Source organism: Orycteropus afer, unplaced genomic scaffold (assembly GCF_000298275.1).
Source record: "Orycteropus afer afer isolate SDZICR_OR568_19922 unplaced genomic scaffold, OryAfe1.0 scaffold00313, whole genome shotgun sequence".
NCBI classification, from domain to species: Eukaryota; Metazoa; Chordata; class Mammalia; order Tubulidentata; family Orycteropodidae; genus Orycteropus; species Orycteropus afer.
This window is the reverse complement of record NW_006921900.1, coordinates 2,398,931-2,426,387: the sequence shown is the minus strand read 5'-3', so window position 1 is coordinate 2,426,387 and position 27,457 is coordinate 2,398,931. Positions and strand designations below refer to the sequence as shown.

General features: G+C 54.2%; 2 protein-coding genes across 2 annotated transcripts in view; one reads left to right on the top strand and one right to left on the bottom strand.

The window, feature by feature from the left end:
- The window catches only part of TBC1D2B (TBC1 domain family member 2B), a 138,647-nt gene extending 136,460 nt beyond the window's left edge, over window positions 1–2,187 (top strand). Inside the window, exon 12 of the mRNA XM_007951857.2 lies at window positions 1,992–2,187. Coding sequence (XP_007950048.1) covers window positions 1,992–2,187 — 196 coding nt within the window. The remainder of the gene's footprint in view (window positions 1–1,991) is intronic.
- Window positions 2,188–8,394: 6,207 nt separating this feature from the next.
- Window positions 8,395–27,457, bottom strand: part of ADAMTS7 (ADAM metallopeptidase with thrombospondin type 1 motif 7) — a 68,351-nt gene continuing 49,288 nt past the window's right edge. Inside the window, exons 14-29 of the mRNA XM_007951856.1 lie at window positions 26,494–26,638; window positions 25,727–25,819; window positions 25,256–25,401; window positions 23,084–23,253; window positions 22,615–22,748; window positions 21,112–21,232; window positions 19,572–19,816; window positions 19,187–19,328; window positions 18,045–18,171; window positions 17,398–17,611; window positions 15,677–17,092; window positions 13,973–14,125; window positions 13,132–13,305; window positions 12,905–13,051; window positions 11,548–11,710; window positions 8,395–8,552 (exon numbers count right to left, since the gene is read on the bottom strand). Of these exons, the coding sequence (XP_007950047.1) occupies window positions 8,395–8,552; window positions 11,548–11,710; window positions 12,905–13,051; window positions 13,132–13,305; window positions 13,973–14,125; window positions 15,677–17,092; window positions 17,398–17,611; window positions 18,045–18,171; window positions 19,187–19,328; window positions 19,572–19,816; window positions 21,112–21,232; window positions 22,615–22,748; window positions 23,084–23,253; window positions 25,256–25,401; window positions 25,727–25,819; window positions 26,494–26,638 (3,748 nt within the window). The remainder of the gene's footprint in view (window positions 8,553–11,547; window positions 11,711–12,904; window positions 13,052–13,131; window positions 13,306–13,972; window positions 14,126–15,676; window positions 17,093–17,397; window positions 17,612–18,044; window positions 18,172–19,186; window positions 19,329–19,571; window positions 19,817–21,111; window positions 21,233–22,614; window positions 22,749–23,083; window positions 23,254–25,255; window positions 25,402–25,726; window positions 25,820–26,493; window positions 26,639–27,457) is intronic.

The window sequence follows — 27,457 nt, the reverse complement described above, 5'->3', positions numbered from 1 at the left end:
CTGGCTGTGGCAGGATCACCAGGCGATGTCATGAAGAATGCAGATGCAGGTTAGGTAGGAAGCTTAGGGGCCAGCTAATGAGGTAGAACAATTCAGAAAAGGAGAGTGAGGATGATTGTACAACTCAAAGAATGTAATTTGTGTCACTGAATTGTACTTGTAGAAATTGTTGATTAGGTGTATGTTCTGCTGTATATGTTTTTGACAACAAAAATAAATTATTGAAAAATAATGATACAGATTCCCTGGTCCCACCCCTGGAGTAATGGTTCCAAGTAACGCTGGTCTGCCTGTAGTGCATTAGGGAATGTTGCATTAAAAAAGATTAAACCTGCCTCTTTGCCGCAGGACTTCAGGGGGCCCTTAAGGTGCTGAGCATTGTCTTATCTCTTAACTGGACCTTTCAGGCTTGAGGCACAAGCAGGGTCCCATTTCCCATTGTGTCCCCAGGCTGGGCTAGTAGGCCTACGTCAGCAGTGACTGAAGTGAGTAAATGACAAATACTGTTTTAACTTAGAACTATTGGATTTCGTTTATTGTAGATATAAGGGGGTGGGCATTTTAGATTTCAGCTTTGATGAGCCTGTGGACTAACAGCTAGAAGAGAGAGAGAGCTAGTTGTATGAGCCCCTGGTTCACAGCCCAACCAGCATTTCATACCATACTATTCCTGGGGCGGCCCAGTTAGCAGAGCTGAGCACCAGGCGAGATCTCCTAAGTCCACATTTAGTCCCTCACCCGTCCTGGCCATTCCTTTTCTCCGGTGCTCATGTGTTCTAGCACCTTCTGGGGAACTGGACATTTAAAGCAGACCTTTCTGACCTTTCACCTCCTTTCAGGAGAATCCTTTGGCTAGAGAGTAAGACATATCTAAGTAGTGGGTGTTTTAGAATATAAAAGGAAAAAAATACTAAAAGCCTGCATATTCTTGATTGTGGTTATACCTTTGGCTACTTTCAACATAAGTATCCAGTTAGTAACAACAGCAAATGGCTTATTTTCTGATAGAGACCAGGAGGAAGTCCCTTGGGACATTTCTGTTTCATCACAGCCTCTCTTGGGGTTTGTGAATTCATTGGGTCTTAGGGCAACAGGACATGAATGTGCTCTGCTGTTGAGAAGTAAAGCCTTTAGGACCTAGCAGAATAGGGATTGGGGGAAAGGAGAGAACCTGGCCTCCCCCCTAGTGTTGGAGGAATGCATTTCTGTTGTCATCCCCTAGAGGCCAGTGTGGCTGACCTAATTAGTGTTGGAAATGCATGGCTGAGAACAGTTTTAGGTTCTGCTTTTGTTAAACCATTGACCAGTTGTTGGGAGCAAGTTAGTGTGATTTTTCAAATGTTATTATAAATTGGAGACTTGATGTAGGGATAATATGAAAACCCATAAACTGCACAGTTCTTTGCAGCCTGTGTTTCAATACTTGTCACACTGCTGACGGGTCTGACAGTTATTACCAAGTGTGTTTGGGCACTGGCTCCTTCCTGTTTAGTCAGTCCCGTCCGTAGCAGCGCTTCACTGAAACTTGCTCCGTGCCAGGCCCTGTGCTGGTCCTGAGACGTCAGAGATGCCTTGGCACATGCCCATCTTGGAGCAAGTGCCAGGCACTGTTGTAAGGTCTTTGCATGCGTTAGCTCAAGTAACCCTCAAACCCTGTGCAGTAGCACTATTAGTATCCCCAATGCACAGCTGACAAATCTGAGGCCACAAAAGGTTCTGTAACTTCACTTATCCAATGTCACACAGCAAATATGGGGTAGAGCTAAAATCTGAGTCCAGGCAATAACTAAAAGCCTCCCCTTGGCCACTGTGCCTTGTTGCCTATATGTGTGAGGTAGCACTGGCCCCCAGCACAGCATGTGACCCATCACCAAGCACTCCCTGGGAGTAGTAGGGTCAGGAGTCCCCCTCTTCACACCCCTACAGGCCTCTGGGCTGTGAGCTCTCATCTTTCCACACTGATGCTCTGTGTCTGTGCTGCCTCCTGCCAGGAAGCTGATCAGTATCTCCTTTGGGGACCTGAACCCGTTCCCCCTGCGCCAGATCCGGAACCGGCGCACCTACCACTTGGAGAAGGTCCGGCTGGAACTGACAGAGCTGGAGGCCATTCGCGAGGACTTCCTACGTGAACGGGATGCCAGCCCTGACAAGGGTGAGCTGGTCAGCGATGAGGAAGAGGATACCTGAGTGGACCCCCGTATACACCAAGACGCTGCTTTTCTTGTCTTCACAACCAAAGTGTGCCAAAAGGGTGAACTGCAGAGATGCCTCTGCTCATTCAAAGCCAGAATGTAACACTGTGGCGTCCGGACAGCTGCTGGGCAGATGTCCAGAGCCATACTGCACTTTTTCATTTTCCACTTGCGGTGGGGAGCAAATCTGTTTACAGCCATCTTCATGTGATGGTGTTTTGGTGACATATATCATGGTCATAATTTCAGACTGAATGGTAAACCGGCAGGCTTAGCAGTTGGTTATCTTCAGGAGCCCATTTAGAAAACCTTACTTTGCTGGGCATGTCTGTATGTTTCTCTCCTGTATGTAGCAGGCAGCCATGCACATTTTTAAAATGCACTGCATAGGCTGTCCGCTATGGTCAGCCCTCCTAGGACAGAGTGTGGCTGCTTCAGGTGGCACAGATCAGTGGGAGAAAAAGGGACTTTCTTAGAAAAGCAGACACATTCCTTGTTCAGAAATGGCCTGTGTATAAACCCACCAGCCTTCCTCTGGGCCCTGCCAGGTGTGCCCCAGTTCTGGAATAGCCTTTGCTCTTTCATGCACATCCTTTCAAAAAGTGACTCCCAGCTTGTCTGGGGAGGCCTGGCCCTCCAGACTCGCCACTCTTACTTCTCATTGCCTGCTGGTATTCAGCTGTTCTGCCCGCAGCTTGCCCTCTAGGGGTACATCTCCATGAGGTTCTATGGAAAGCTCTTCTTTCTACCTGATGATTGATTTATAGAAGTCATTCTCCAAGTATGGGTGGGATTTCCCTTCAGTGAACTGTGGATCATCACACTGCCAAGCAGGCTTACCCTTGGGCTGGCCTTAGTTGGAAGGACAGAGGAAGCTTTTCTGGGGGGTGTTCACAGGCAGTGAGTGAACATCCAACACCTTAACCTCCTGGGGAAGGCTGGTACTCCTTGGTTTCTCCTTCACCTGACTGGGACTGAGGGAATGGAGAGGAGGCCAGCTGCAGGTGCCCAGGGCTGAGAAGTGCCTTTCCTTGAGGCCAGAACTTTGGTAAACTGTCAGACATGTGCCTTTCTGAAAGTATCCTTGTTGTCCCCAAGCCGAGTCTTCACTTTGTGGGCTTAATGTGATCTCCAGCCCATCAGGTTGCCCAGGTGAGGACTCTCAGAGCACTTCCTTTTTGAAGCCCTGGAGAGAGGCCTTGAGCAAGGGAGGTTATTTTTGCTTGCTCACTCTGTGGACCACGCCTGATGTGTACATGCTGTTTGCTAGCATAGTATTATTTGAATATAAAAGAAACAGTTTTAAATGGAATTCTTTACACTACCTGGAAAAAATTGGAAATAATCCTGAGCTGATGTTAAGCACACTCTTGAGAACTGAAGCAACGTAGTTTCAAGAAGTACTTTTTTTTTTTCCATGTATATGTTTTTTCTATTATTTTTTAGTCACCCTTCCAGCAGTATGATAGCTAAGTTGGTATCTGAACATACTAGACTGAGCTCAACTTTTCTGTCTTTAATTAAATCAGTTACTTTTTATGACTATGTAGAGGGAACTGGTCTAAATATATAGCCAAAAGCCTATCTCTTTTCAGGTATCAAAAGTGTGTTTTATAATTTGTTTGTTTTGGCAAATGGTTGTCTGAGATCTGACTTCTTAAAAGAAGTTGCCTTCTGAGTGGGTTCCTCTCCAAGGTAGGCACTGTAGTCTCTACTGTTCACAGACCTGTATGGGACTCATCGTGGCTGCTGGGACCCCTGCCTCAGCCCATCCCCACCTGCGTTGGGAAAGGACGGCTGTGGGCCTAGGGGGCACCTGCTGAGGAGGTACCAGAGGAATGCGGTGGGGTTCCAGCTTCCCTCCATTTTTGGTTTCCAAGTTGATTTCTTCCCTGGAACATACCAGCCCAAAGTGCTATGTGCAGGGGTTAAAGTGCTCCTTTAGGAATGAGTCGTTTGCCCTGAGATGCAGCATCTTAAAAGCACCTGAATAGCCTGCCTGGTGTGGCTGGACCTCCTTGTTTCTGCCATTCTGAGTGGCAGCTGTGTGTCAGTATTTCCAGGGCAGTTATTACCAGTGGCAGCAGGCATGAGAGCAGGAAGGGTCCTGCAGGAATAGACTGGGGGCACTTGTTGGAGGAAAAGTGCTGATGAGTGGATGCTTGGCCTGGTTCTTGTTTGGGGACAGAGGGTAGGGCTGGCTTTTCCCTCCAGAGCTGTAGGGTCTGTTCCCACTAGTTGGGGCCACCATTTCTCCCCTTATGCCTCCATATCTTCCAGTGTCCCTGGGACCCCAAACCTCCACTGGCTCCCATAGTGAGCTCCCCTCCTATCAGGTGCTGCTGCAGCTGCTACTCCTCCAAATCTTTGCTGAACACCAGCCCATCACCCCTGCAGGATGGGCCTCCCCAATTGAGCTGGGAGTCCCAAAGGGCAGCCTACACGCCCACCTGCCCCTGCCAGGGCCTAGGGCAGCCACTCTCATCATGCAGCACAGCTATTGCCAGTTTATAAGTAGATAGGTTTTTGTTTTTTTATGGGTTGAACATCTGTTGATACTTTTATATATTTCCACTACAGTTTATATTTTTATAGGCTATTTTATCAAGGTTTTTCTAGATTATGTAAATTTACTTTATGTAACAAATTCTTATTTCGTGTGCATGACCTTGTGTGTATTTATGCAAACCAGAACTCTTCAGTCGCTCTTCACTTCCATGCCATCTTTTACCTCTAGCCTTGACCATCACCGACTCACTTGTGTGTGAGCCCCCATCTGACCCCAGGTAGCCTTGGTGCTACTTGTAGTCATTCTGACAGCTGTACAGTAGCAGCCAGGATGCTTGATTGCTGGAAATGACTCTGGTCTCAACTACGTATCATATAGGAAGTATTCTAGGCAAACATTCCCAGTTTAAAAAAAAAACTGAATGTTTGTGTTACTGCACCAATCCCAACCCCATGCTTTGTGCAGTGTTGTCTTCCTACATGTGACCGGACTCTGGGGCAGCTGGGCCTGCCTGGGGAAGTCTTTGTGGGGGAGGTAGGACACGGCATCGCATGTGTGCCACTGCACACTCCCACTCACGGGAGTACTGCCAAGGGACTCTCTCCTTTTATATTGCAGCAGCTTCTGCACTGATCTTTTAAAATTGTATTACTAAAGGAAGAAATAAACTACTAATTTGTATAACATTCTGGCTTGAAATGCAGTTGTAGTCACTTGTTGTGATGGAGCTCAGCCCCGGGGCCTTGACGGGTAGGCTAGGGTGGATGGGACATCTCTCTGACCTGCCCACCTGGGGTTTCTGGCTGTCCCTGCCCTTGGTTTCCTCTAAGATGAGTAGGCCACAGGATGGTAGGCACCCCTTCTGTCACCATCTGTGACATGCCCTGCCTGAGTCATGGGCTTGTTTGCCTCCTGCCTGAGCTGACAGCTCAAGCCCAGCTGCTACTGGGGATACCCAACCACCCACCCCCAGTAATCGGAAAAACACATGAGAATGATTAAGACCAAATGTCTTTCCACGAGGAGGAGGGAAGGCAGCTCCAGTGTAGATTCCCAGACAGAACCTCTGTCTCCTCTTGGGGCACAGATTCAGTGCAGTTGGAGTGTTCCTGGGGTCACAGCCTAGCAGTGGCAGATTGGGACTGGGACACAAGCGTTCTGCCCCCAGCCCAGCATTGGTCAGGGGCTGGAAACTTCCTTGTCCCTGATAAAGGGGTTGCCACCACAGGCAGTTTTGGCTAAGCCCTGGGAAGCCATTACTCAGAGGTGGGTCCCCAGGGCCTCCTTGAGCCAGTCAGGCTGCTGCAAACACAGACAGGAAACAAGCATGACGCTCCTCCACCCTCAGATGATAGTGGGGTTGGTGGTGCTTGGGATCAGCTCAGCTGACCTCTGAAAAAAGATTGCCCTCTGTAAATACATGTGAGGGGCCCGTTCCCGGCCACCCTCTTATCTGGTCAAAGGGGTCTGCTGCTGATATACCTCAGAACTTAGGGGCAGGAGATGGGGCTCAAAGCTTAACTTGGGCCTCTGTCACCAGGGTGTATACCCTTGGGCTGGTCATTTCCCTCTTAGAACCTCAGTATTCTCATCTGAAAATGGAGTATGCTGATGGTTAAATAACATTATGACTTGGTAGTAAAGAGCAGCTGGACACACCAGCACTCCCATGACCACTGGAGGGCAGCTCCCTCCTGCTTCTACCCCCTGCCATCCCTCCACAAAGGGGCAAGTTGGGACAGATTGGTTGCTGATACTATTTCTTGGTTTTAATCCCCAAGGAGTGATTTTCAGTGACTCCTCATTCCACCACGCATACCCAGCCCTCAGTGCTGGCCACATGGGTCAGGGCCCTCAAGCCACCATATGCACAAATCCACAGCCACCATTCACAGTACGTTCTGTTCTGTAAATGGCCTATATCATAGAATAGAATGCACTTGGTCTCCCCTGGAACTGGCTCTGGACCTCTCTGAACCTGTCTTTCCTCCTCAGAGAAGAGGAATAACACCTTCTAGGAGCAGGACTTTTGAGGATATAAAAGATCCAGAGTTCAAGGTTCAGAGAGGTTATCCGGTAGATATAGGCCCAAGGAGGCAATGGCCACTCCCTGAGGGAGGGGAGGACAGTGTCTAGCCCTTTCCTCATTCTCCATATCCCAAGCTGACCAACCCCCCAGGGCTGGTCTGTTGGGGGGTGCCACACCATCTACCCCCTACCATCTGCAGATGCAGGGTTTAGAACACTTGAAAGCACCTTCATGCTTGTCCGCTCCCTGGCAACCTGGGGGTAGATTGGGCTGCAGACATCACCCATGCTCCCTGCCTCCTGACTAGCCCGGGCTCCTTCCTGAACCCTCAGCACAAAAGCCCCACCAAGCAATGCAAGTAACCCTGTGCCCATTGGACAGATGAGGGTGGGGGTGGGGGCAAACAGCCAGACTGTGCTGGAATCAGACCAATCCTCGCTCCAGGAGCTGCTGGGCCAAGGCATGAACCGTCCTTGGCACTCCCCAGCTCATGTGGGCAGATCTGCCTGTCAGGGATAGGCCTGCAGACCTTACAGGCCCTTCAGTTTTCTCATCTGGGCCTTTTAGGCTGGCGTGTTCACCATGATCTGGCTCCATGGAATTAGATTTTCCAGGTGGGGAAGGGGCTATGGGTGAGCAGGTACCAAGCAGCTGGACCATAGAGCTTTGGAATCTCAGGCAAAAAGCTGGGGTTGGAAGTGAGGAAGGGGCCACCATGAATTGTAGCTGAGACCAGCCCAACCCTGTCCTTGAGCATGAAGATGAAAGAAGGGGATAAGTGGAGACCAAGAGGGATGTGACTGTCTAGTCGGCTCCTTCCTCCACCCCATCACCCTGGAGGTCACCAGAGGTGAAGAATGCTCAGATGGTGCCCCCTCTCCCCTCTTGGTATAGATGATTGAACAGACTACAGCAGAGTGGACCAAGGAGTCCCAGACCCCATCACCCCCTGCCAGAGGGGGTCTAGTGACTAGAGACAGGCCTTGCTGCTCAGGGGCTGGGGAGGGGGAGGTGGTCAATCCCTGCAAGACGCTCAGGTCTCTGAGGAACTGAGTGGAGGAGTAAGGGGAAGAGCTACGGGGGCTGAACAGGAGGTTCAAGAGTGTGGAAGGAATGTGAGCACAGACCACCACCCCTGGGGCTATGCCAAGCTGTTCCCTCGACCCAGACAACCTGCCCCCCCACCCCCATTATCTACTTGAGACTCTGCAGATACCCATTTCTCCATCTGAACCCCCAGCCTTCCGTGCCTACATGAGGCTCCCTTCTCTTTGAGTGAATTAGTTTGCTCCTGTCACCCCTGCTAATCTGCCCAGTAAAAGATCTGCTGCTGAGGCACTTGAGAGGTGGAAGTTTGGGCGGTAGACGGACAGGTAGGGGAAAGAGTTTCTTGAAATTCCCCAAATCCAAGATGAAGCCAGGCTGTGGTTTGGACCAGTAGATGCTCATTTATGTATTATACTAATAATAATTATAATAAGTGTTACTCAAACTGTTAGAATAAAAAAATACCTTTTCTGAGGGGATGGGGTCCCCAGCCTGCACAATGGGCAGGAGGCCCGGGGTTAGCACCATTGGGGCACGAGGGCGGGGCTCCGCCGCAGCCCATGGTGAGGCGCTGAGGTCCGTGCGTCGGTTGGTTGGTAGGTTAGTCGGTCTGTGTGTCAGCGGCGGGCGACCCGCTGATGGCCACGGGAGGGAGCCCCGCGGCCGGGTGGGGGACACGAGCGGCAGCACTGGGTGCGCACAGTGGGCAGCTGGCAGCGGCCAAGCAGGCGCAGCGTCTCACAGAAACCAAAGGACAGGCGATCCCGCTCGCACCCTGGGGGCGGAAGAGGGGATGGGGGAGTGTCAGGTTGATGGGTAGGAGGAGCCAGCCTGTGCAGCAGCCCTAACCCACGCCCCACCGGCGTAGTGCCTAAGGCACTTGACTGCTAACCAGAAGGCTGGCGGTTCAAACCCACCAACCACTCCTCAGAAGGAAGGTTGGGCAATCTACTTCCATAGTGATACCACCTCGCAAACCTAAGGAGGGGTCGCTATGAGTCAGATATGACTCGACGGCACATAACAACCACCACCATCTACGCTGGGGTGCAGGCTTTCCCTGGGCTTTTACCTGTGGCATCCTGGCCAGTCCTCCAACAGCCTTAAAGGGACTATGGCAGCCACTACCAGCGCACAGGGCTCCCAGTGTCTGGAGAGCTCCCCCTGCATCTGGAGGTGCGTGTCTCCAGCTGCTGTGGCTCTGCCCCACCGCCCTTGACCTGGGTTCACCTGGACATTTAAGACGCAGTGCATGGCTCAGGTTCCAGAGGTTTCCTGAGACCTCACTCCTAACCACCTCGGGTGCCTATGAGACACCAAAGAGGCTGCCCTGGGTGGTGGTCCCCACCCTACCTCCATCTCTGCTCACCCTGAGCCCTACCTCACAGGTCCTGGCACAATTTAGGTCCCTGCCAACTCACAGCAGCCCCTGCCCCCACTCCTACCACCTCCCCCTTGCCCAAGTGCACCTGTCCCACCGGACCTCCCTGACCACCTCCAGCCACGTAGGCCTTACTCAGCCTCAGCTTCCAGGTCAAAAAAGCAGAACAGAATACCATTGACCAGGCCACCCCCTTTCTCCCTCACTTCTCAGCTGGGCACCGAAGCCCCGAGATCAAGTGAGGCCCCTGGCAGGGACCAAGCCCAGGCTCTCAGGGAGGGAGAGAGATTGCAGGCTATGCTTGTCAGACTGAGGCTTGGCCCGGTCCTCCTACCCTGTGGTTATCGGAGCTATTTTTGGAAAGTGGCTTGCTTCCAGCCTCCCGACTTTGCTCCTGTTGCTGCTGACAGCCCCCAGCTGCTGCCGGTGCCCTGCTCACTGCAGCCCAGACCTCTCCGAGAGAGGCAGGAGAGCAGCAGCAGCAGCAGTCCCTGGTCTGGGACATCCCTAGGGGCTTGCAGAGGGCACGAGGCAGCAGGCAGGTCTTGGGCTGAAGTTTTACTCTTGAGGGCGCCTCCCATCCTAGCTGTGGAGTCAGCTCCACCCTACACATCTGCAGACCTGTGTTCTAGCCCTGCTGTGTAACCTCGGGCAAGCTTCCTAACCCTTTATGGTCATAATGGCCTCCTCCTTCACAGGCAAACGGATGTGGATGTGGTGATGCTGTCAGCTGCCTTACCGGGTGACCACACACCCTGGAGTTTCCAGGCTTTCCAAATACTCCAGTACACACAACCATCAAAAACATCCTGGAAGTTCTGAGCCATCTCCCTAGCTGCCCCTTCACCCTTTGCTGGTGGCAGAAAATTTCTCACGTGGGATGGCTTATAGTCTACCCACCTCATCACCTCACCATGGTCCACTCCCTCTAACCCACCTCTGTCCCAGGAGACCTCGCAAGTAGCGAGCCTTGTGGTCCAGACCTGACCACCCTGATGCTAGACCCAAGGGCCTCAGTTCCTGATTTCTTCTTCAGCACCTAGGGCTGTAACTGCCCAGCTCCTAGGCAGCCCCCTCAGAGTCCCAACAGTCAAGTGCTTGGGGCAGTCAAGTGTTCTCAGGGGCATGCTGTACAAACGGTCAGGGCAGGGCAGGGCAGGCTGGCTCAGTGCTGGTGGCATCTACCCTGGGTCCTAAGGGAAAGGAATTGGAGGCAAGAAGGCAGCAAAACTCTGGGCCTATGTGAGGTCTGCCAAGAAGCCTGTGGCCAATAGACATGGCCATGTTCAGTAAAGGCGAGAAGGCAAACTGGGCAGATCCTGGAGGCTCTGAACACCAGACTGAGAGCCACTGAGCATCCTAGGGATGGGGCACACAGTGAGGAGGCACCAGAGCCACTGTTTTTAAAGCACAGTGCTGAGCCTCTGGGTTCGCTTGGCTATACCCCTGGGGTCAGACTAGCAGACAACCCTGGGCCCTCTCCCTGACCTCAGTGTGGGAAGCAGCAGGAGACTAGCTGGGAGGGAAGCAGCTGGGTTTTTCTGAGGGACTTCCCAGGTGCACTTGTGGTGCTGGGCTCCTCATTAAAGACCTCACTATGCTTTCCTCACACACACACACACACACACACACACACACTGCCAAGGATGGGGGTATCAGCTCCTTTATGCAGAAGGAAGTGGAGGCCCAGAAAGGGAAGTGGAGCCTGAGGCCTCACAGCTGGTGAGGGGAGCCCAGCTGTGTGTTCAGGGCCATGCTGATCCCTGCCCTCAGCACTGCTGGGGATGGCTTGGCTGCAGGAAGGAAGTGTGTGTGTATGTCCAGAGCTACCTCTGGCTCAGGCCCTTCCACCAGGAGGATCCAGCTGGCCAGGAAGCTGCGGGGAGTTGCAGGGTCCTGGAATGAAGGCCCTTCCTTTGACTCCACTGCTCACTGTAGGCAGTCCCCTCTGGCCAGGGAATGGACAGGCCAGGACTACGGATGGGGACTCACCCAGACTTGGCCTTCACACAGCCAAGGAAGATCCCAGGCCTCACTAGGAGGGGTAACAGAGGCCCAGAGGGAAAACAGCTCATGCCAAAGGTCACATAGCAACTTAGGGGCCATGGCTGCTCCCCCTCCCCAGCTCCCTCCATTCTTCCCAAGGCAAAGGAAAGCTGCCTCTGGGTGCTGTGTGACTGGGACCCCACCTGGCCTCCATTCCTAGCACAGCCTCAATGTCTGTGTGGCACCCTGGGGTCTCTCAATTATCTGTGATGCGTGGTTCCTGAGCCCACACCACACATGGAGCTGGCCAGTGCTGAGAGGGGCACTGATTTCATAATACCCTTCCCTACCATCCGCCCGCACCCCCAGCAGAGAGCAGGAGTGTGGAGTGTGGAGCACTTACGTGGGAGCTCGGCAGGCTCGCAGTCCTGAGTACCACATGGCCGGGAGCTCTCCGGCCAGGCCTCGTGGCTACATTTGTCACTGTCTTCCTCAGGCAGCCCTGTCTGGGTGTTGACACACTTGACGAGGCGCCGCTGGACACCACCACCACAGGGGGCTGAACACTGAAGGAGCACAAAGGGGTCAGGACCCTACCTTAGCCAGCGCTCCTAGAGGGGTGTGGAACACCCCTGGGGCAGAGGCAGCTACCACCTCTAAGAAGCCTTCCTGCTGCCCTCTCACCCCTTAATGCCTCCTGAGAGGGGCTGGTGCCTTGGAAGTTCCTGTTCCCAGAGCCCACTTGAAGTTTGGACCAGCAGGATTTGCACCTGCAGGCAGGGTGGAACAGAGGTGGGCAATGGGGGGGGCACAATGGCTCTGAGAGCAAGAGAGGGCCCTCCAGGCCACAGGAGAGTCAGGCTAGGTATGGCGATGCCAGTCCTGCACAGAGGGCTCTGTGATGGAGCCTTGATGCAGAGACATGGTCAGGAACACTGCAGGGCCCAGGTGACCAGGTGAAGCCCTGCAGAGGTGGATGGGCAGTGGAGGGGAGGAAGGAGAAAGCTTCCCCTGCCCTGAGCCAGCCATCCTGAGTCAAGCTTTGCTTTCAGTTGGACTCTGAGGTTTAAAGTCCTGAAACTAACATGTGGCAACATTTGCCACCCATGTGCCTGGTCCTATGCTAAGTGCTTCACTGTATTACTTCATTTAGTCCTCACAAGCTCCTCCCACTAACTGTCCTTATTTCACAGATGAGCAAACAAAGGCCCAGCAAGGCAAAGCAACCTACTCGGAGTCACTCAGCCAACCACGGGCACAAGGACTCCAAGGCCTGGCTCAGGACATGATTCTGAGATCTTCTTGGCTCCAAACAGGCCTGGGAGTGACCGTGGGGGACACAGGCCTGCTAAGAAGGTGTCCTGCTGGCCCCTCTCCCACCCCCTCTGACATGCTAGCCTTTGCTCAGTTGTCTGAACACCCCAAGTTCGTCATCCCTGCCTCAGGACTTTGCACTTGCTGTTCCTTTATCATTGCCCTTCCCAGCACTGACTCCTCCTTCAGGCCTCAACTCAGAAGGCTCCTCCTCAGAAGGCCTTCCCTGCCACTGAAGCACTGTCACAGCCTGTGATAAGTACAGTTACTTTTTTTATCGGTTTCTCTCTGGCCGTTGGTATGCTCCAGCAGGGTGGGGACCTCATCTGGTCAGCACTGTATCTGTAGTCTGATGCAAATTCCACACTTGACAACTCATTGTTTAATGAACAAACGACCTCCCCTCCAGGTGCCCTCTAAATACCTGCCCCAAGTCCTCCACTCACCTGGCCCCAGGGTCCCACCACCCACTGTGTGCAGGGGTGGGTGTTGCAGGGACGAGTGGTGTTGGGTCTTAGTAACTCTTCACAGAGGCCTGGTTCTGGGCAGGTCACCAGACGCTGCTGTTCACCTCCACCACAGGCCTCGGAGCACTGGGAGAGCAGGGAAGGGGTCAAGGCATGGCCAGAGTCAGAGGACACCATCCACCCCATCCTGAACCCCCAGGCCTCACCTCCCTCCAGGAAGAGATGTACCAGCTGAGGCAGGGCTGGGCCCTGCAGAGTCGGCGAGCAGGCGGCTTGGCAGGCCCGGGCTGGCAGTGGAAGGGCCGCAGTGGCCGGAGGTCCCTCGTGTCCACACATTGCACATCCCGCACTGAGGCACCTCCACCACAGCTGCGGGAACACTAGGGGCCAAGGGACAGATAGATATGTGACCACACCCCTGTGTGTGCACACATGCACAACAACCCACGGAGGGACGTGGCAGGGCAGGCATCAGGCCATCCCCCAAAAACCCATTGCTGTTGAGTCGATTCTGACTCCTGGCAACCCCATGTGTTACAGAGTAGAGCTGCCCCATAGGGTTTTCTTTGCTGTCATCTTTATGAAGATTCCTCCTCGGAGCCACTGGGTGGGTTTGAACTGCCAACCTTTCAGTTAGTAGTAGAGCCTAGGCAGAGCCATAAAGAGCCCAAGAGAGACCAGGGCGTTGCAAGGGCTGCCACAGGATTTAACAGATGGAAAGAGAAGGACAAAGGTAAGTCAATGAGAATGAAACTCAGAGGGGCTTAGAAAGTATAGTGAAGAAGATACAGCCAATAGGAGAAGGAGCTTGGAACAGGTCAAACCAAAGAAACAGAGATTCAAAGGTTCAAAAGAGATCGGCAGTTAAATAAAGTACAAATATGCATAGTATGGAGCCTTCCTCTGCCCTTGCTGCCGGCTGCTGCTGATCCCGGAACATAGGCCCCAGAGGCCCCAGGGCTCCCTCCATCCCGTGTGCCCCCAGACCACCTGCTTTGGCTCCATCCTCAGTTCTGCTGCACATCATGCAGCTGGTCATGTCCATACCTTACTCCAGTTGCCTGTGTGCCACATGGCACAGGGCCGCAGGTGGCAGCGGCGAGCAGGCTGGGGCCTGCCAGCAGGGGCACAGTCCTCCTCCTGGCCAGAGCTGCAGCGCACAGGTCTCCAGACAGCACCCAACCCACAGGTGGTGGAGCACTGGGAGGAGAGAGGAGACAGAGGCCTGTGAGGACTGGGCAGATCCTTGCTCCCTCTAGCCCCCTGCAGCCACGAGACTGCCCCACCTCATCAAGGTAAGTGGGACCTCTTGGCCAAGCCAGGGCCTCAGTTTCCTTATTTGCAAAATGAGCTCTTCCACCAGCCTCCCAGGGAGATGGCGAGGATGAAAACTCAAATGCCAGCCTCAAGCAACTAAGCGTCCTTTCTCATAGGGTACACAGGAGGTGTGAGGGGAGCGTGACAAAGCTCACTGCTTCTCAGAATCCTTTGGGAAGAAGTCCCAGAGACCAAACTGCTGGGCAACACTGGGTGAAACCTGCCCTCTCTGGGACTCAGCCTGCTCCTCCCCACCCCCAAATTAGGATCTGAACTGAAAGAGCTCACTCCTCGTAAAGTGACAATCTGGAGGCCTGGGGTGAGGTATGTGGAGTCATTGAGTGGTATAAACAGTTAACACACTCAGCTGCTAACTGAAAGAGTGAATGTTCAAGTCCATCTGGAGATGCCTTGGAAGAAAGGCCTGGAGACCCTACATATGACAAATTAGCCACTGAAAACTTCATAGAATGCAGTTCCATTCTGATACTTGTGGAGTTGTTCCGAGTCAGGGTCAACTCAATGGCAGCTGGCTAAGTGGGGGGTGAGGCGCAGACCCCTGGCAAAGCAGGGGGAGCCACTGAGGGAAAAGTGAAATGCAAAGGTCTTGAGTAGCACCTGCAGGAGCCAGGCTAAGCCTGGGGGAAGCCTGCTGGGGTCAGGCAGCTCTGAGGAGTGAGCTCATCAGTCTGGTTTCACAGGCCCTGAGCGTGGGGCTGGGCCCAGGGTCAGATAAGGAAGCCTCCCCCACACACAGAGCTGTCCCACTGTGCTCCCCAGCTCCAAGGGCATACAAGCTAGTGTGTGAGGAGAAGGGCCCCTGAGGCTTCCCAACAGAGGGGGCAGTCTTGCCAGCATGCCTAGGGCACTCACTAAGGGTTTTGGATCTGCTTCTCCCAGCTGCCCCTCACGTGTGCCTATGCTCAAGGGTGGGCCTCCGGTAACTATGGGGAGGAAGTGGGAGGGGAGCTGTTGCATTGTGGTAAACTGTGGTCAATGTCATGAGACAAAGTATATGTGAACTGCTGTATGGAAAGTGAATTTGCTCTGTAAATCTTCACCCAAATCACAATAAAAAATAAATAAATGAAAAACTACAAACAAAAGGGTGGGCCTCGGGGGCTTCTCTGCAGAGGCAGAGGCAGATGGGCTGCTTTGCTCTGGCCTACTGCTCAGGTGGGTAACCGAGGTCTGACAGGTCAGTAAATTGGGCTTCTAGCCCTGAGCACTTTCAGGACTTGACTGAGCCAGGCAATGCTTTGTCCACCTCACAGAGTCTCCATTCACCATTGTCTGTTAGTTCCCTAATCTCAGGAATCCCTGCACACCCTAGAGGCAGGAGACAGGGCTTGTCCTGCTCATTTCCACAAGAGGAAACTGAGTCACCAAAGTGCTGCTCACACTGCCACATACCCTGACACCCATGCCACTTGCCTCACTCCAGTTCCCCACTTCCCAGCTGGCATTCTTGGCAGCAGGCAGATTTGTGGGATGCCTTTCTTCATCGGCCGGGTGGGGGTCCAGAGGCTGGGTCGCAGGGGCTCTGCTGCTGCTGGCAAGACTGTCCAGAGTTGGCATGGACAGCAGCACAGTACTCGGGGGCGCCTCGGGGCCAGGGGGCTTAGGCTGGCCTGTGGTCCTGGGGCTCAGGGTGGTCACCCAGGGTGTTTCCTCTAGGCCAGACAAAGCGGTCGGAAGGAAGGCCCCTAACATTGCCGGTGTCTGCAGCTCCCGTGAAGCCAGTCCTGTCGCTGAAAGGGTGGGAGTCTCCGGCTCTAGGGAGCTGTTGCTGACCAGGGTCTCTGGCAGAGTGGCTGTGGGAGGAGCGGGAGGGAGAGCCGCTCCCACAATGTCAAGCCATCGCTCACTGTCCACAGCCCCCAGGCCACCCTCTGTAGCTGGGTCCCAGGCCATAGTCCCTTGTGTCCACAGCTCCAGTACCTCAGGAGTAGGAGAAGAGTGGGTGGTATTGATAGAGGGAAAAGGGGGCAGGGTGGAGTGGGGTCTCTGGGGCACAGGGGGTGCTCTGTGGCCTAGAGCCTCTTCTTCATCCTCAGAAACCTCATTGGTCCTCTCCCACCACAGAGGGGGCGGCTGGCTCTGGCTATCCTCCCCCTCTAGGAATTCATTCTGGCTCCCAGGGGCAACAGGCATCCCCATGCCACCAACTGAAGGAGGGGGCCAGGGCAAGCTAGGGAGCCCAAGGTCCGGGGCCCTGATTGGGGCCTCTTCTTCAGACAAGAAATTGGCCAAGGGGTTCCCTGGGGCCTGCTCTAAGGGTGGGGGCAAGGAGTGGCTTGCCTGGCTAGGCCAAGGGGTAGGGGACCAATCTCCCAGTCCTCCCTCCTCTTCAGCCCCAGGAGGCTCTATCGCAGGTAGTGGGGTGCTCATGGGGAGCTCAGCAGGACTGCTTGGGGGTGGGGGCACGTGTTCCCCTGTGCCTGCCAGATTTGGGTCTGGTTCCTCAAGGGGCTCATAGGACAGGTCCTCGTGGAAGTTAATGAAATTATAGTCATAGTAGAAGTCGTCGACAAACACGGGCCCCGCAGGGCCAGGCTCCAGGTCCTCCTCTGCAATGGCATTGCCCATGCTCGCTGGCTCAGGTGTTGAGGAGGGCACAGGGCGTGGGGCCAGGCGGCGGGGGATGAATTCCACCTCATTGAAGAGCTCTCGGCTGGAGGCACCACTGCCTGAACCTTCTGGGCCCAGCATGTCCAGGGGCCTCAGGCAGGGAGGCAGAGTGCAGGCGGCCTCACTTGCTGGCCGCTGGGCCTCATCACAGGGGATACCAGTGTCATTGGTGCAGACGACACTTCGGTGGTGAGTGCCCACCCCACACGTCACCGGGCACTGCAGGGGGAGGCCAGGGTGAGGGGCTGGGACATGGCAGGGTAACCTGCCCACTGCCAGACAGCAGAGGCCTCAGCCAGCCCACTCTGGCCTTGCCCAGCTCAGGACCCTGGCTTATTGCTGTGACTGCCAAGATATCCTAGTCCCTGAGGCTTTAGGGGGAGGGGCTGGATCTAGGGATACCCTAGCCTCCCGCTCACCCAGGTGCCAGGCTCTGTGAAGTCCCTATGAAGGCTCTTTCTGCCTCCCTGGAGCCCAAGACAAAGGTCGAGCTGGGGGTGGCCCCCTCCCATCCCAACACTCACCTGAGACCAGTTCCCCACTGCCCAGGTGGCAGGACAGAGCACGTCACGGTTGCAAGGGGTTTCGGTGGGAGGCCGGGAGAGGTGTTCACAAGCAGGTAGCTCCAGGGCACTCTGCTCGTCCAGCCCCACGCTGCGGATGCAGAGCACTGTCCGGCGGGAGATGCCCCCAGGCCCACAGGAGCGGGAGCATGGCTGCCACTCGCCTGCCCACCACCTGGCAGGAGGGCACACAGGTGACAACATCGGCTCAGCAACTCACTAGGAGGGCAGGCTCTCAGGGTTTGCGCAGGGTCAGGTCTGAGCTCTGGATGATTCCTGGAGCTCTAAGCCCAGGTCGGTGCCCTGCCCCCAAAGCCTGGCAGTGTGGCATCGTCCCCATTGCCAAAGAGGCCTGGGTTCAAATCCTGCCACCCTCACCCTAGGGGTCCTGGGCAAGATCCAAGACTTGTTTCCACATCCAGGGCCCCAAAGAGGAGGTGATCTGAGGGAGCCCAGGCTGGGGTGGGAGGCAACCAGGGGCTGGGGCTTCAGTCTTGGGCAGAAAGGCCAAGAGCCCGCCTTGCTCTCCTCTCCTCTGATGTGGAGGTTGTGGCAGGACACGATCATGATGCCTGGGAGTAGGGAGCAGTGGTTGGGGTGGAGCTCACCGAGCTGGGCAAGGGTCCTCACTACACTTCCTCTGATGGTCATCAGGCCTGTCCAGGGGGTCACAGTGCCCCTCGTCCACAGGCCCAGCTTGACGCTCAGCACAGTACACACTCTGCCTCTGCATACCTGGGGAGGCCAAGGGGTCAGTGTGGGCCTGGCACCCAGGATGCTCCCTGCCCAAGCCATCCCAACCTGATACTTGACCACGCCCAGGGGCCTTCCCAGAACAGGGATGTTCAAATGCCTCTGTCCCAGATTCCTGATACTGAGATTCCTGGATATTGAAGGTCAAAGATGGGGAGATTGAGGGGCAGAGAGAGGGAACTGAGGGAAGGGAGAATGAGGGTTAGTCAGACTGCTGTAAAAACCCACTGTCATTGAGTTGCTCTTGACTCATAGTGGCCCTATAAGATAGGGAGCAACTGCCCCACAGTTTCCAAGGCTGCAATCTGTACAGAAGCAGATTGTCACATTTCTCCCACGGAGCTGCTGGTGGGTTCAAACCCTCAACCTTCCAGTTAGCAGCTGACCAGTGTTCCACTAGACTCCTTCAATCAATCATATGTTTTATAGTTAAAAGGAAGCGTAGCAGCTGGGTGGGAAAATCCTTGTCACATCCTGCCTCCCTCCTCCCAGCTCCTGCTGCCTTGGCCTTCTCTTCCTGAGAACAGGAACCCAGGGAGCAATAGGCTCTGGGCTCCTCAGCAGAGGCTGGGGGGCCCCAGAGAGGACCCCTGAGCAGCCTGTCCTCCAGGCAGGAGCTAAAGGAGGGAAATGAGCTCACCCTGACAAGTGCCTTCAGGTAAGGGTATGGAAGGGAGCCAGATCTTCATAATGGAACAGAGACACGAACCCAAGACCTGACACAGCACAGCAAGGAATATAGAAGGGAGAGCTAGTGACTTTCTGAAGGGAGAAGGTTAACAGCTGAGGCATACTCAGTACCTACCATGTGCTTTACCTGCCTCATCTCATTTAAACTCCCAATTGCTCTATGAGACAGAGGCTATTGCTATTCCCATTCTACAGATGGGGAAATGGAGGCTCAGAGAAGGAAAGTTCCAAGCTCATGGTGGCCCAGCAAATAAGAAGGGAGCTAGGGAATGAGGCCGGGCCACTCTGTGTCTGCCCCCCTTCTCACCTGTGCCACAGGTGACTGTGCACTTGGTCCAGGGCCCATAGTGCCAGGAGAACTCGGGCGGCTGGATCTCGCCTTGGCCATCCACTTCCCTATGGATGGTGTATTCATAGCGCACCCCAGGGTTGCTCTCCTGGAAGAGTAGCTGGGGAAGGCAGGTGGGGCCCCATGAGCACAAGGTCTCCTCTCCATCTGCCTGGGATCTGCCACCCAGAGTGACCACCCTAAAGGATCTGACTCCAGCCACCTCTGAACACCATGAGGATATTTTAGAGACAGGAAAACTGAGGCAGAGGCCTGAATATTAGAGCCAGACTCAGAGCCAGGCTCTGTGATTGAGCCAGGGCTTACACCCTGCCATGGGGAGCTGGGCCCGAGAGGCAGGCACCTGGATCCAGACAGGCTCGGCAGTGGGGCCTGGGGACGTGAGGTTCTCCCAGTTGCCTGTGCGTGCATATGTGAAGGTGGTGCCCGCCACCTGGTAGTCCCCGTTCCACTGGATGGTCCAGCCGCCGTTGAGAAAGTACTTATTCGGGTCCTCACTCCGCAGGGCCAGGAAGTTGGCGGCCTCAGCCACCTCCTCAATGCGGATCTCACGTGCACCAGCTGGGATCAGACCCACATCCACATATCCTGTTGTGAGGGAGTTGTGCAAGGGTCTCATGGGTGTGAGGGGTGGCTATCCCCCACTGTCTTCCTACTCCTCTCTTCCCACTTTCTCCTGCCCCTTCATGCCTAAGATTCTGCCATTAGCTTCAGCATCCATCCCAAAAGGCACATGCTTATAATCTCTCCTGTCACCAAAACCTCAGAAAAACTCAAATCCTGATGATCGATGCTCTATCAATCTTTCCCTGGAGGCCTTAGCTGGCCCTTCCCTAGTCTCCTTGTCACAAGGCTCCTTGTCAGACCCAGGGGCCAGCATGACCTTTCTGAAAAACCAAACCGAATGGAACACTCCTAGGACATCCTTCCCACCCCCACATGGCCTTTTCTGATTCTTTCACTTCGGGAGCATCCACCACGTGCCTGGCACTAATCTAAGCAATTTACATATGTTAACTCAAGTGTACAAACCCTATGAGGTAGGTAATATTCTTATCCCTATTTTATGAGGCACACAGAGATTGAGTAACCTGCTCAAGGGTGCTGCTGGGATATGAACCACGCTTCAGGGTCTATGTTTTAACTGCATGTGTACAGCATCTCTGGGACAAAATCTAAGCTTCTTGGCTGGCTTCAAGGCCCCCACGGTCACCCTACCTTCCCTAAAGGCCCCCAGACAGAGCACACTTTTCTTGCCTACAGGCATTGGCACAGCTGTTTTTTCCCTCTGGAACACTCCTCCCTATCTCCTCCCTATCTGAGTCCATCATTATTCAGCTAAACTTCTGCCTCCTCCAGGAAGTGTTCCCTGACCTCCCCAGGTCAGGACCTTCCTCAGTGCTCTCCTAGCCCCCGAGGCCTCTCTCTACTGCATTTGTCACTAAGGGGATCACTGTTCTGTCACACTGTCAGACTATGAGTTCTTCACCTCCATGTCCCCATCACCTACCATAGAGTTGACATTAAGCAATGTGCAGAAAACAGACCCCAAGGCCAGGGAGTAGGGCTGGGGGAGAAGGGGGTGGTTTCTGAAGTTTTGTAAAGATAGTACCCCACTAAAAGTGTCAAGAACCACCCACAAGCCTGGCTGGCCCAGCATGGGTCCTTGGGGCAGGAGGGCTCCCATGAGGACAACCTGGGTGGAGGTAACCCTCATTCCTGCAAGGGGCCTGGACCAGCCAAGAATTGCTGCTTCCCATCTCTAGACTGGGAGGGGATCACGGGGCTAAGGGGATCATGGGGCTAAGGGGAGGGGCTTGGCACAGATGGGAAGGGGCCACCAGGGAGCAGAGCACACCCACCCACCAGCTATCCCACCGTACCAAGGCCCTCAGCCTCCTCAAAGGTCCCGCTCACAGTGTGGCAGGTGGAACCATTGCCGTGGCACACACCGCAGCGGTCCTCTGTGGCACCCGAGTCGATCTCAAAGTCACAGCCGACATTCTGTAATACACAGGGAGGAGAGGCCCTTGTGCTGGGCCACCAGCCACCAACCCTCTCCCATCCCCAGCCCCAGAGGCCTACCAGGGTCTTGAGGACAAAGATCTGGAATAGGGGTTGGGAGCCCTTGGCTCTGGGTCCTGACCCACCACAGTTGTGCCATTTGACCCCAGGTGAACCCTTCTCCAAGCCTCAGTTTCCTTACATGGGAAATGAGGAGATCAGTCTGTACCTTATAGGTATGTTGGGGAGATGACATGGAATAAGAGATGGGAAAAGTTTTATAAAAGGCAGGCAGGGGAGTTGGGATGCCATGAGCTTCTCATCAGTGTGTTGTTCATGGATTTCCCAGAAGCAGGATTCAAAGTTAAAGACACCTGGGGTTACTACCTTCTCTCTTTATCCTCCTCTGAGCCCAGTTCTCTAAGTCCCCAGTGGCTTCACTGCTTGGAAACCAAAACCCAAACCCAGTGCTGTCAAGTCAATTCCAACTCACAGTGATCCTACAGGACAGAGTAGAACTGCCCCCTAGGGTTTCCAAGGCTGTACTCTTTATGGAAGCTGTTGTTGTTGTTGTTATGTGCCGTCGAGGCAGCCCCGACTCATAGCGACCCCTCCTTGGGTTTCCGAGGCAGTATCACTATGGAAGTAGGATTGCCCAACCTTCCTTCCAAGGAGTGGCTGGTGGGTTTGAACCGCCAGCCGTCTGGTTAGCAGGCAAGTGTCTTAGCCACTATGCTACCAGAGCTCCCCTTTATGGAAGCAGACTGCCTCATCTTTCTTCCACAGAGCAGTTGGTAGGTTCAAACTACTGGCCTTTTGGTTAGCAGATGAGCACTTAACCACTGCACCACCAGGGAGCCTTTCAGTTCTTGGAAACAGGGGCAAAAAGGGAGGCATGGCCACCACCATTACCATAAATAATTAGAATTGCTACCAAATGCCAAACGTTTCCTCTGCACCAGGCTCTGAACCCTACACGTCAGCTGTACCACCTCATTTCACTGTGTGAGGTGGGTACAGTGACCTCATCTATCAAGGAGGAAACCATTGCTCTGGGGTCATCCAGCCATTGGGAAACAACCTGGGCTCAGGTTTCCTGGCTGTGCAGGCCTATGGGGAGAAGGCGTGGCAGTGTGGGAAAGTGTGGGAAGGTAGGGTGAGGCAGGAGCTAGGAGTGTGAAGCCAGACTGTGAGGGCCAGGGGGAGTGCTGAAGGTTCTTCCTAAACATGACAGGAGACCACCAAAGGGCTTCACTGGCAGGAGCTAGGAAGCCCAATGACACAGCCTGGGGGACCAGGAGAGGCTCAGAGGAGGATATGGTGCCACCAGAGGGGTTAAGGGTAGGTGGTGCTGGGAGACCCCTCTTCCTAGCTAGGCACACCTTGCAGATGCCGTTGATGCAGAGGTCACGGCTGGCCTGGCCCTGGTAGCAGGGGGTGCCGTCGACCACGGCGTCCCGCAGTTTCTCAGCAAAGTACTCATTCGAGGGCCGGCAATGCAGCTCACAGGGATTCACTGGGGGCCCAAGTGAAGGCGCCATCAGGGATAGGCAGGGCAGGTGGAACGGAGGCCGCCAGAAAGACCCCACCACAATGCACATCAATAGCAGGCAACAGCAGGCCGCATCTCCCAAACCATGCAAACATGCCAGAAGGTACACCTGGGCTGGTTACTATCTGCAACGCTGCAGAATGGGGAGCTTGGAGGCAGTGACAACCCCAGGGCACAATGGGGAAGAGCCCAGGGCTGGGGGTGGGGATAGGGCCTCCCGCTTGTATCACTAGGCGACCTGGGGCCTGCAGATCCCCACCACTCTGGGCCTCAATCTCCCCAAAAGCAGCAGGACTCACCATCATTGACCACCGGAACCCAGGTATGTAGCTGGCCCTTGTAAAGCATAGCATCAAAGCGGCTGCACTGGACGTGGCGGAAGGAGGGGTGGCCAGGCGGACAGGCCTGAAGGTTGCAGAGGCGGAAGCGCTTACGCTCGCCCACACAGTATTTGCCCTTGTATTTGGGCCTGTAGGAAGAGCCGAGTGGGGGACTGAGTGAATACAGTGAGGGGCTACTGTATACCTGGATCCAGGAATAGGCCCTCAGAGTGAGAAGCCTCCACCTGCATCCCTAACACCCAGACATTCCTGCTGCCCACCTTTGCTTACACTGTTCTCCCCTCTTGGTCTGCCCACACTCTGCTCAGACAGCTCAGTACTGGTAAGGACCTAATGGAAGGTCACAGCAGGATGCCTGGCCTCTGCCCTCAGCTGGCCATGTGACCTTAGGCAAGTCTTCAGCCCACTCTGGTTCTGTTTCCACATCTATGAAATGGGCTGGAACCACCTCTGCAGAAGGCTGTTGGGGGGCTGGAACAAGCTGCAGATGTGACCAGCACTGGCAGAAAGGGCTTCTCCGAGTCTCCATGAAACCCAGCATCCTGAAGGGCCCATGTATTGGTAGAGTTGCTTCTGGTGGCAGTACCTCAGCCTGGGTTAAGAGGAAGCCCTTGGCCAAGAGGTCTGCCCCTGAGGACAACGGCTACATCTGGGCCAGTGTCAATATCCCCACTTCAGCTCAGACCTGCAGGCCAGGGGGTCAGGAACAGTAGAGGCCAAAGTCTGCCAAGAAAAGGCCCTAGGAGGGGCTGGCTCTGAATCTAATGCCTATCCAGAGACAACCCAGTCAAGAGGGGCTCAATGGAAGGACCCGGCAGCCTGTCTGTGGTACTGCTGGCCTCTGCATCTCACTGAATTTGCACATCAGGTGAGGAAACTGAGGTACAGAGAGGTACAGTCAGTCACCCAGAGTCACACAGCTTCAGCGATGCCAGTCTCCCAACTGCCCAAAATCTCATCTCGGATCCAGGTCATACCTCCAATGCTGCAAAGCAGCAACTATTTTTTTAAAAAAAACTTTTTTGTTTAAATTTATTGTAAATACTATTTTTTTAGTAGACAGAATAATTTATTTTTAGTTGTCAGTGTACTTGTCTCTTGTGGTATTTTTTCTTTCTTTTTTTCAAAATTATATTGGCCCTCAGAAGTTGTTGAGATTAAAGTTTGTAGCTTTAAAAATTATTATAAAAGTATATACAACACAACATTTGCCAATTCAACGTTTTTCACATGTACATTAGTGAACCAATTGCATTAATTAATTATGTTGTGTAACCATCACCAAAATCTATTGCCAAATTTTCCATCATTATAAATAGAAACAAACTTCCTTTATTCCTCTTTTCCCCCTCCCTTGGCCCCTGGTAACCATTAATACATTTTGGTCGCTATACATTTAAACAACTATTTGCTGAGTACTTCTGTACTTCCCACAGACTAGTCGATGGGATGGTCTCCAAACCAAACCAAACTCACTGCCGTCAAGTCAAATCCGACTCATAGCGACCCCTCCTTAGGTTTCTGAGGCAGTATCTCTATGGAAGTAGATTGCCCAATCTTCCTTCTGAGGAGTGGCTGGTGGGTTTGAACCTCCAGCCCCCTAGTTAGCAGTCAAATGCCTTAGGCACTACGCCACCAGAGCTTCCTGGGATGGACATCACTGGGATAAATAATATATGTGCAGTAATTGCATTTCCCTCTGACAACAACTTTATTAGATGGGTGCTACGTTTTGAGGAAACTGAGGCTCAGAGAAGGTGTGGAGAAGACCCTTGCCCCAGGATGGAGAGAAGACCTGAACTCTGATCTTCTAAGGTCTAAGGTCTAAGCTCTTAACCACTGCCCTCTCCTGAGCCCTCCAGCCAGCTATTGCTTTGTCTTGTGGCCTCTGATGAGTCCCTCCAGGCTTTGGGGGTCAGCATTCTCCTCTGTGCAATGGAATCAGCAGCGGGGACCCTGTCAGATGCCAGGACACTCCTCAAGAGTGACTAGGGGTGGTTCTGGTGCTCTGGGCTTAGCCTCGATGGCAACACCTCTGAGAGCGGGGCCGAGGACAGAGCCAAGCTCCCCTTCAACTGGCTGACTCCGCTCAGGACCCTCAATCCCACCCTGCCATAGGCCCGCACTTACAAAGGCTGTGTACACTGACGCTCGGCGCTCTGCACACCCACACCACAACTCCGTGAGCAGACAGACCAGGCACTCCAACCAGACCAGCCGCCATCCACAGCCTCGGGTCGGAAGCCCACAGGAACACACTCCCCATTGAGACACCACTACAGAGACAGAAAGAGATAGAGCAGGGGCTGCCCACCTGGCAGCCCCATCCCAAGCCTATCAGTCATCCTTACCCTAGTTAGAATGAGGTAGGCTGGAAAGGGAGGAGCAAAGGGGTGGGGACACAGGCCTCATAGTAAAGCTGAGCAGGAAATAAAACAGGGTTCACATGCTGCCTCTCTTGGACAATCACAAGGACTCGAGCCAAAGAGTGTTGGCCCTGCTAAGAGCACAAGCCAACCTGTGAACTAAGGCTGATCCCAGAGCACTGGCATAGTCTAGCTTCTCACCCCCCACCAAGCTAGGGCTGCAGGCATTGCCTACCTTACTCTCCCCACATCTGGTGCCATCCACTGCTGCATCCAGCTTAGAGTGACAAGTGATCCCCACGGAGCACCAAAGAGTATGGCAGACATTCTATGAAGAGAAGGGCACAGCCAACCCTCACCCTCATCCCAGTGTAGCCACCCACCCTGCCCCACCCTCATTGCATGAAAGAGACCCCTGGGTACCCCTCCATGGGACTGGCACTTGGGGGTAGGAAGTCTCCAGACATGAAGATGCCCAGAGGTCCCTTCCTATCTTGTTTCTGCTCAAATCCCACCCCTTTGCTTTCTGACTGGTGCTATTGTGGAGAGCCCTGGGTGAGCCGTGGAGGCTTGAGTTTTGTTGACCAACCAATCTACAAGCTCTCGAGCTCAAGCCCACTTCTCTGGACAGACAGCCATAAAGCTGTGGGGTTTCTGCCCATCCCCATCAGTGAAGGTGATCTTCCCCTGGACCCCACTGGGGAGGTTTCATTTCCCTCTTTTATAAATCAGCTCCAGGAAGGTGAAGAGACTCATCCAAAGCCCCACAGTTGATAAATGGTTGACCCAGAATTCAGATTTGAGTCCGTGGCCATCTGATCTGAGGCCTCTCCCACAAGCCACTCTGTGACTCACAGTGTCATATGGAGGCCAAGCCCAGGATTGGGCAGGGTCCCTCCAAGGCTAGTGTCCCCAGGCTGATAAAGACCATCCCCTGAGTCCTTCTGCCCCCCACCCCACCTTTGCCCACCACGCCCATCCCCACACGTGTCCCACACTCACATCCATGTCATCACAGAAAGCGGAGTAGGCCCCATACTGTAGGCGGCATTGATGGCTCACATCATAGAGAACACCAGGTGGCACCGAGGGGAAGTCAATGACATCCTTGGTGGGAGGGTCATCCAGGCACAGGCCCCACCCACGGCTGCAGAGATGCAACAGGAAAACGGGGTAAGGGACTGTCTGTGGCCTGGGGCAGCCTGTCAGGCCCCATGAGCTAGTGGGTATAAAGTCCTAAACTTGCCCCAAAATTTCAATATCCCGTCTCTAGCCTAGACTCCAGCCCCCAGCTTCCCAGGCTCTGCCACCTCATCTCCCACCTGACATTCCAGCCAGGATAACCAACTCACCCCATCCCAACTGCCAGGCCTTTGCACCCACCGTCTCCTCCACCTACAGTGCTTGCTTCACTCTCCCAACTCTACCTGCTGAAGGCATCTCTCCTCAAGATCCAACCCAAAGGCCTTTCCCCCAGAAGTCCCCATGCACCTTCAAGTCCTCAAATGACCCTTGTGCTGCATCCCTGTAGTTTTCTCCCTACCCCTCAAGCCCAGGCCCCGGAGCCAGGCTGTGCCAGACAGGGATCTGGAGAGCATCACATCACAGTTGATAAAACACAGGCCCTGGGATGGCCTTGCTCCATGCTGAGACCTGGGGTCATCTATAGAAGGACCAGGGCCTGAAAGCAGTGCCCTGCCCGGCCACCAACCTGGGAGGGCCCAGGAGCAGCCCTGCCTGCTCCCAGAGCTGCCCTCCCTGCCTTGTCACTCCCTTATTGATTGCTGCCTTCCTCCAGCCAACATGTCCTGGCAGGCCCTGGAGAACCACACAGACAGGAGCCAAGCACAGTCTGTATCCATCACAAACCCCTGCTGACACCCAGCCTGAACATAAGGCTGAACATAAGGCTGCCCAGATGCTCCATCAGGCAGGGAGCAAGGAGGCACAAGGGCACAAGGGCCTC